The 9,363-nt window shown below is 35.8% G+C and overlaps 1 protein-coding gene and 1 non-coding gene across 2 annotated transcripts; both read left to right on the top strand.

Annotated features, from left to right (window-relative positions):
• Nucleotides 1-25: 25 nt before the first annotated feature.
• sdhc (succinate dehydrogenase complex, subunit C, integral membrane protein) lies at nucleotides 26-4,861 on the top strand. Its single transcript, XM_051129609.1, has 6 exons — nucleotides 26-130; nucleotides 2,077-2,136; nucleotides 2,221-2,322; nucleotides 2,990-3,051; nucleotides 3,681-3,844; nucleotides 4,609-4,861. Exons 1-6 carry the CDS (start codon nucleotides 114-116, stop codon nucleotides 4,711-4,713), a joined length of 510 nt encoding a protein of 169 aa, XP_050985566.1. The 5' UTR covers nucleotides 26-113; the 3' UTR covers nucleotides 4,714-4,861.
• Nucleotides 4,862-7,291: 2,430 nt separating this feature from the next.
• Nucleotides 7,292-7,365, top strand: trnar-ucu (transfer RNA arginine (anticodon UCU)). Its single transcript has one exon. It is a non-coding gene; the product is annotated as a tRNA-Arg (tRNA).
• Nucleotides 7,366-9,363: the final 1,998 nt, after the last annotated feature.

Below are 9,363 nucleotides of genomic sequence, written 5' to 3'. Positions count from 1 at the left end.
GCAGTGACCTCACATGCCGATTGTACTGACCTCACCAAAATGGCGGCGGTTTATGACCTTTTTTCTGACTTAACATCCTGCTGCGTCACGTCCGAACACTCCAGCTCAAAAACATGGCGTTGCTTCTAAGGTCAGTACGAACATATTATTTTTAAAATGTGACAGTTTTGCCTTTTCTTTTGTTTAAGATTAATTTAATCGTTGTGACGATAATTTTGAAGTTATATTAGTTGGCGTTTTGATAGTCGTGATATTTAGGGTTTGCTGATGTTGTTAACGTGTTCTATATCTAACAAGTGCACTTTGATCTGTTATAGCATGTGTATTATTATTTCTTTTGTGTATTTTTAATTTTCAGTCCATTTACGTTTCTTTCAACGTCATGTTGCTTTTAAAATAATATTAGTAATATAACATAATAGCTGTGTTTGTTCCTACTGTCATTTAGGTTGTTAGGTCACCACATTCTGTACATCAAAGCAGTTATGATAATTCAATAACTCTTGAGTAGCATGTTGTGTGTCACTTTATTTGTAATGTTTACATGTTTGAGCTTGTCTCTGGAGTCTTATCACATGCCTTGGATCAGACAGTTTGTCATGACTGCCATTAGTAGATTTAGCAGCTGAGATTTATAGGATTAACCATAATAGATGTTGTTTATATCATGTTAGGTGATTTGTATCAAACAATACATCTTAATATCATATGCCAGGTCTGTGCCGTGTGTTTAAAGTTTTTTTTTTTCCCAAAACCATATTACCATAATGTCCTTTATTATCTGACAAGTTAAAGGCTAGAGTTGGGATATCTATAATGCAACTACACAGCTGCTACACAGTTTTAACTGTGCAAATGTGCATTTGTACTAGAGGTCGACCAATATTGGATTTTACCGATACTGATAACTAGGTTGGACCCCACTGGCTGATACCAATTAATTGACCATTAGTTTTTAAAATGGATACTGAACGGAAAATAAATAGTGCTCTACTATTTAAAAAAAAAAAAAAAAAAAAAAAAAAAAAGTAGCCTACTGAACCAAGTTTGTAAATGAATAAAAATATTAATATTAATTATGTATTGATCATTACAGTTAGTTCATTGTTCCTTAATGTTAACAAAAGCAAAAATATCAGTAAATGCTGAAATTAACAGACTCTAACAAGGAACAATACTTCTATTCTACAGCTTTTATCAATCTTAATGCTATAAATGGACTCATATTGTGAAGTGTTACCATTACATCAACAATCAAGCTTTAAATATCTACACAAAGGCCACAGTATTGAAATTGCATACATATGGATATTGTGTACTTTCACAATTTAACTGCTTCTATTCTAGAACATTTGTGGTTATCTAATCAAAATATAAAAATATGTTAGTCACACAATGAGCAAAAGTGCAGCGCCGCATCTAGAAGAACTCAGCGATCCGGTATCACACACTGGATGCGTCATGTTCAATTCGAGCGGCGTCTACAAGAGTTTATATGATCAACAAATGGGCAAAAGTATACTGCTGTCCTTTCTCCACTAATGCAGCATCTAGTCAACAAATTCATCGCTTAGTAATGACATGAAAACATGCACTACAGTATACTGTACACACCGTTTTGTTATCGATGTTTTAAATCCGCCTTTGTAGTGTCCCGCTCTGTGCAGCTCCAGCAATGGACCCAACCCAGAAAAAACTATCAGCATAGATTTTTGCCGATAACCGAGAGTTCCGCCAATCAACTATCGGTGCTGATTAATCGGCAAAACCGATACATCGGTCGACCTCTAAATTGTACTTAAAGAGAGAGTTCACCCAGAAATAAAAAATTCTGTTATTAATTACTTACCCTCATGTTGTTCCAAACCTGTAAGACTTTCATTCATCATCGGAAAATTAGGATATTTCTGATGAAATCCGAAAGCTTTCTGACCCTCCATAGACAGCAATGTAACTGAAATGTTCCCAGACCCAGAATTTTCACTTTTGGGTGAACTGTCCCTTTAAATGTGTTAGTTTTATACTTACATATGTATTTTGCACGTGTCTGAAATATGGAGTTTCTGTGTGTTAAAGGACGGTGGCCCGGCAGGGTCTGTGTTCGTCACGGTCGCAGTTTGGTGTACTCTACAGACAGTGAGTATTTTTGTGTTTTCCTAACACATTTTGAAATAAAGAATTCATAATTATGTAAAAGCTCATTTTATTCCTTTTTTTCAGTGCTGTTCCTATGGGAACTACAGCAAATGAGGAAATGAACAAGTTTTGGGCAAAAAACACAAGACTTAACCGACCTGTCTCACCACATATAACCATCTACAAGTGAGTGTTAACACATCTGCTTTTTGGAGTGTGTGAATTATACAGGATTATACAGTCAAACCAAAAAATATTCAGACACCAGATATAATTCTTGGTATTTTTTATTAGTAGGTGCAGGACACTGTAGTTCATTAATGTAAGTGAGGATAACAAAATAAAATAAACTGTCATAAACTCTTCATACAAAATTCTTCATACAGTGGACTACCAGTAAAATTTAGGACCAAAAAATGGATTTGACTATGTTTTGTTACATACCTTTCTAGTTATCTGACATTATCAAAATGAATTAGTTCTGACACAGTTTAACTCTTGAGTTCTTGTCATATTTTATGACCTAAACGATAGCAAATAAACTGTGATAATGTGAGAAATTTTTGAAGGTGTCTGATAAAATGTTGGTTTGACTGTAATTAATTTGTGATTATCAAGATGAATTTGTTCTGACACAGTTTAACTCTCGAATTCTTGCCATATTTTATTACCGTTTTCTAAACTGTAGTAAATAATAATGTGAGAAATGTTGAAGCCGGTGTCTGAATACATTTTGGTTTGACTGTATGTGTGAGTTTGTTGCTTTTTCAAAAAATGTGGTGAGTTTTGAAATGAATGTAACTAACTAAACTGTCTAAAAAAGACATTGAATTAATAGCTTTGGTGTTTTCAGGTGGTCTATCCCCATGATGATGTCCATTTCACACAGAGGAACAGGCGTAGCACTAAGTTCAGGTAGCTAACATTTATTCTTGGCTTTCAATAATGCGTTTAAAGAACCACAAAATGACAACTATATAATGATAACTATATTAGCATCCACATCAATGCATGATAATGTTCTGTTTATTATAAGCAAACACATTATGTCATCTGCTGCTTTAAAGGATTAGTTCACTTGCAGAATAAAAACTTCATCATAATTTAGCTACCCCGTAAAGAAATTATGTTTTTTGAGGAAAACATTTCAAGATTTTTCTCCATATAGTGGACTTCAATGGGAGCCAATGGGTTGAAAATCCAAACTGCTGTGTCAGTGCAACTTCGAAGGTCTCTACACGATCCTAACCGAGGAATAAGGGTCTTTATTCTGAAAGTGAACTTATCCTTTAAATGTTCGAGCACTTCAAAGATGGATTCTAATTGGCTGTCAGTGTTTTTTTCATTCAACAACTGAAAGACAGAAAGTTCTGAATGTAATTCCAACAATGTCTCTCCATTGTTATGTTAGTTTTATAGCTGTGATGTGGACTAAAACTTCATAGTTATCATAATAGTTATCATCTTTGGTGTTCCTGACTACATGGTTGGGTATTATTAAATAACGATGTTGTTGTTTTTTTTTCGTCTTTTTTTGGTCTTAGGAATCTCTGCATTTGCACTAGCTGCATTGGTGTTACCTGAGAGTTACCCATATTACCTTGATCTGATTCAGTCCATGACCTTTGGGCCCCATTTTCTTGCTTTCAGCAAATTTGCTCTGGCTTTCCCAGTGGTTTACCACACTTTCAACGGCGTCCGTCATCTGGTACACACATATATGTGAATAATAGATGAAGTATATTCAGACTCACTCCTGCTGTGATAACGACACATGACAGTGTAACCAGCTGTATGTGATCAGAGTACAAAATTAGGACCACTATGGTTAATAGTTTGGTTTTTTGTTTTGTTTTTACAAGAAATTAATACTTTTATTTAGCAAGGATGTATTAAATTGATCAAAAGCAACAGTAAGGACATTATGTTAAAGAGATTTTGTTTTTACCAATAAATACAGTTCTTTTAAATTTTCTATTCATCAAAGAATCCTAAAACAATTATTAGTTTCCATAAAAAATTATAAGCACTAAAGTTTTTAACATTGATTATAATAATCAGCTTATTAGAATGATTTCTGAAGGATCATGTGACACTGAAGACTGGAGTAATGATGCTAAAAATTCAGCTTTGCATCACAAAAATAAATTACATTTCAAAATATATTAAAACAGAAAATAGTTATTTTAAATAGTAATAATATTACAGTTTTTTTTATCAAATAAATGCAGCCTAGGTGAGCATAAGAGAAACCCCAAACTTTTGAACTGTAGTGTATTTTACATTTCTGTTCAGTGCTTTCCTCATCTGCATAATGAATTATCATTTTATGAGACTGTTCTCAGCAAATGCTGATATTACTTTGATTTATTATTCAGCATATCATGTAATTAATTTGATTTTTTTAATATATATACCCAGAAATAATGATCACACTTTAATGCATATCTCTCTTTTTTTTCTTTCTTTCAGGCGTGGGATCTTGGGAAGGGTTTTAAGATTCCTGAAGTCTATCGTTCTGGCTACATTGTCCTTGCCCTTACTGTTCTCACATCGATAAGTCTTGCTGCCATGTAAATCAATAGACATGAGAGGACCGGGTGAGACGCACAAATGAAGAAGACGTGAACTTGGAGAAAGTGGTGTTCTTTTGTTTATCTGTCTTAGAAGTGGTCTATAAGGACCAAATTCATTAATATAATAAAAAATGTACATCAAACCAAAAGATCCTCAGTGGGTTTTTTTTTTTCTAAATGCACGTTGCTAAACCGAAAAAGAGGGGCACACACTTAACTTGGCATTTAAAATGAACTTTACAGCAATCATGGAAATTTGAGGAGTGGGCTGAGCAATTGCCTTTTTTTATTGCAGTATTTTCAAAAATGTTGATTTGTGCTTGATTTCAGTTTTGGGGTAAACAAAAACACTTCGGGTAGCAAAGTTATTCTCCAATTACACCTCTAAATATAGCTGTGTGATTTCCTCTTAGCATGACTTGGTTATAACATGAAGAGGTGAAGATCATAGTGTGAATCACATAATAATATTGTTTTAGGACAGTGCATATAATGACAGTAAAGGTGATGTTTCGTAGTACTAATTGTGATTAGAATCTTGTTAGTATTTTAAATAAACCCAAATGCTGAAGTCTGGCTGCACAGGTTAAATTATTCTCCTCGAATCTTGTTCACCTGAATGATAATGTCAAGGATAGCTGTGGGCTTTTTTCATTTAAATGGTAATGTCGTAAAAAGGATTGGTTTGGATTACAGACTACATGCAATCACTACACTGAATGTTTATTGAAAAACTCCATCCTGGAGTCGTAAAGCACCTGATCTCTCATGACTTCTCTTCCTCTTCACTTAAAAAATTATAAATAAATCAGGAGATAACATTTATCTGCATGTGGAACTAGAAGGCATGACCTTCCACTTGTTGTGGTCAAGAATTAACAAATCAGGTTTCAATTTCAGTATTGCATCAGTTTGGTTTATGTAGTTAGGGAAGAGGTTTTCAAACTGAGACCTAGGGACCCCAGGGGTCCTCTAAAAACTATTTTAGCAAAATATATTTTTTTGGACTATCCAACTCATGTTAAATTAAAGGGAGCCCTGGGTATTAATACTTGTATGGCTAAATATAATGTAAATGATGTCTTTTACTAAAATACATAGCAGAACACCTATGAAAGAATTCAAAAATCCACATCGTTTTATATTTTGGACTATGGGTGCCATTATTTCAATGACGTGAAATGGCTGCGCTCAGTGAGCTACTGCCAGTACCTGTTGCTATTTTTACTGGAAAATAAAATACTGATACAATGCCACATTGTGTGGCTTTTGGTTGTAATTTTTTTGTTGAAGGGAAACGAAAAGTGGTGTAAGCCTTAACTGCTTTTCTTAGCGATAAGAAGAGAAGCAAAGAATGGGAAGATAAGACTGTGGACGAATAAAACTTATATATCGATATCTGGAGCGTTCAGACTCCTTGTGGAGAAAATCGATGGTGCGACATTTAGTTTAGCCCTACACTTTCATCCATTGCCACCTATAAGCTTTTACAGTATAGCTTTCATTGTATCAGTATTGTGAATTGTGAATTGTGTTGTGGTAAAAATAGCAAAAAGTAGCACCAGTGGCTCACTGAGCACAACCATTTCACTTCATCATGGCACCCCCATAGTTTAAAATATGTATAAAACAATGTGGATTTTCAAAATAACATAAATCTTTCAGTAAGAGACATCATTTATGTTATATTAAGCCATACATGCCATAATACCCAAGGTTTCCTTTAAAACATTAGTTTTAATAACACATTTAAATCATCAGATTAATTGCCATAGAATCTAAAATGTTACAAATACAAAAAATGCACATTCTCTCTCTCTCTCTCTCTGAAAATGCTGAACAAATTGGATTGAAAACGTTTCACCTCAGATTTATGTATTCAACAGTACTCTAATGGTGAAGAGAATCCAATGTTAATTTGATACAAAGTAAGTAGTTTCCTTTTTTCCCCATTTTTGAGAGTATACAAACCAGTTTACCGCCTTTATAATATCACGTGTACTGTTTTCACTGTAAATGGTCCTTTATGCACGAAAATAGATGCTTTTGTATTTTACGAATATATGGTTATTTTCAATAGCTTATCTAAAGTGACGGGCGGGTTATTTCATAAAGGGCTAATTTTACAACAAATAAATAATTAACCTACTACTGAAATACGATGATGCATAAGCTAAATTACAGGCACGATACACAAAACGACCCTTTCGGGTAATGTTATTTATTTCTCTTATGGTTTTTGTTTGTTCTGTCCAGATTACTGCTTATTAAAAGTAAATCTCGCGAAATAATTATGTGTGTTTGAGCTTTGGTAGTAATTAGCGGCTTTATATAGTTTCCGAGATTTCAGGATGATTGTCGTTTTCATGTAGTATTCAAAATAAACCATAATTATTTCGCCTTCGGATGCTGAGGGCGGCTGTCCGCCATTGACGTACGACGTCAAGACGGTGAAGTCGCGCGCGCGCCCCCTAGCGGGACATGACGCATTTGCAGCACGAACAGCACTGGTCCTGATGCTGCAGGATGCGGTACTGATGCAGAATATGACCTCGCTTTACGCTGAATCATGTGGCTCAGTCTCTGTGGCGCAATGGAATAGCGCGCTGGACTTCTAATCCAGAGGCTCCGGGTTCGAGTCCCGGCAGAGATGGGTCGGTAATAACGCCATCGCGGGATGATGGCTTTTTTTTAATGCATAAATAGATTTTAGGATGCTCATCATGAATGCATATTACATTTTTGTGAATGAATCCATGTATGGCTAGCAATAAACCGTTCGTTATGAAAACAAAAATAAAACTTTCATTTATTATATTCTTAAAGATATAAAAAACCTAATTTATGTCTCAGTGAATTTTCATCCACAGTTTATTATGCAACGGTTTGGTAACTTGCAATACACAGTATTGTTCCTACATCATTCACAAGTATCCTACATTTATAACACAGTAAAATAGCTTTTTTAGGGATGCAATATTATGCATATTATGTAGGAGATGCAATTTACAGTATATTGCCTTTTTGTGAATAAATCCTTCTGCATCCCAGTACACCACTGTTACAATTTTAAAAGCCTCTATTCACCTTTTTCTTAACATAAGAGTGGTCTTAAATTTTATGGGTCTGGCTTCCGGTCTCATCAGCGTCCAGCTATTGTTAGCTGCAAAAAACTCATTTTGTTGCTTGATATTGCAAATTGATGTGTCTTACCATATCATTTTAACATATTACCTTAATTATGAGCACACTGGCTTGCAGTGCAAACAGTTTTACTGTTTACTGCACTTTGTTATTCTTTTCGTTATTTAAAAAAACGCCAATAAACCAGTAGTCTCACCCATAGAATTACTTTCGCGTTGAGGAAAAGGTGGATATAGGTTTATAAGGTTCCCCCCACAGTTAAGTAAAAAGAAAGTCAGTTTTCTTGATTTTCACGTTTTTCTCCAACATTTCTAAAACAGTAAAAATGGCCATTTTTCTTTCTAATGCATTCTTGTCCCCTTTGCCCTCTCAAATCAGTTGAGTTGTAATATACTTGTCTATGGTCTTGCCAATAAAGTCTCTCCAACGTGAAGAGAATTATCCCGAATTGCACTGGGGAGAGAGAGAGAGAGAAAGAACGGTGGCGAAAGAATGAGAGGCTGCCAGAGAGATGGAGAGAGACATCAGTGTCCTATTGATTTCCCAGCGAACGGTGTGATTGGCTCTTCCCGGTCATTATGGAATAGAGATAGAGAGGAATCTCACCTCTGCACTGCCTGATCAACCCATACAGGAAATCCTCTTCCAGGAAACCCTCCTTCACTCTGTCATGCATTTATTTGAATGGAAAGTGTGACTGTTCACTAGAGAGTTTCTCAGTCATTCATTTATCCACTTCGAGCTCATTTTCATCCTCTCATCTATCCACACGAAGCAATTTCACCAGTATCATCCCGCTTTGAAATTCTATCTACAATTTTGCCATTCATATGTGATCCTGGCTTGTTCATCTAGCTACCTCTTTTTCTTTCCTCTCCACAGGCAAGCTGGGTTATGTGAGAGAAAGAGAGAGAGAGATGAGGGCTCATTTTAATGCAGTATTTGATTTGAGATGTTCAGCAAGTCATTAAACTGATAATTGAGACGTTCTGTTCATATTATCCCTCTCTTCCTGTCGCGCCTGGGCCGGTCGGAAACTAGGGTGTTGGTTTCTGTGCTTCTGGACACTCGCACGTCGAAGAAAAAGAATTGCGCAGGTCACGGGCGAGCGCGCTCGACCGCGTGGACTGTCACAGCTCTGCGGAGAATGACGTCAGCGTCTCTATAAAATAATGAAATGGGCATGGGCTGTGTTGCCAAACACTAGAAACTGAAGGCACGCTGGACCGCACTTCGCAGAGTGCCTGTATACAGTTGCCTGAATATTTTCTCAAGCCGATAGGCTGAACTATTTCTGTATGGAATGATGTAACCCAGCGCTTTCTGGGAATACCGGAATGCTCGCAGTACAGTCTCCTGACCGGTAGATGTAACTACTGTCTCATCCGTATCAGTGATGAAGCGAGAGTTGACGGGCGTGCACAAGCTGGGATGATAACACTCCAAACATACTGTATCTTTTTATTTACCGCATAAAGAGATTAATTTTCCACTGTCTAATCTGTGT

The sequence above is a fragment of the Labeo rohita genome, chromosome 2 (assembly GCF_022985175.1).
Source record: "Labeo rohita strain BAU-BD-2019 chromosome 2, IGBB_LRoh.1.0, whole genome shotgun sequence".
In the NCBI taxonomy this organism is placed as follows: domain Eukaryota; kingdom Metazoa; phylum Chordata; class Actinopteri; order Cypriniformes; family Cyprinidae; genus Labeo; species Labeo rohita.
The sequence above is the reverse complement of the archived record's forward strand: the minus strand, read 5'-3'. Positions and strand labels throughout refer to the sequence as shown.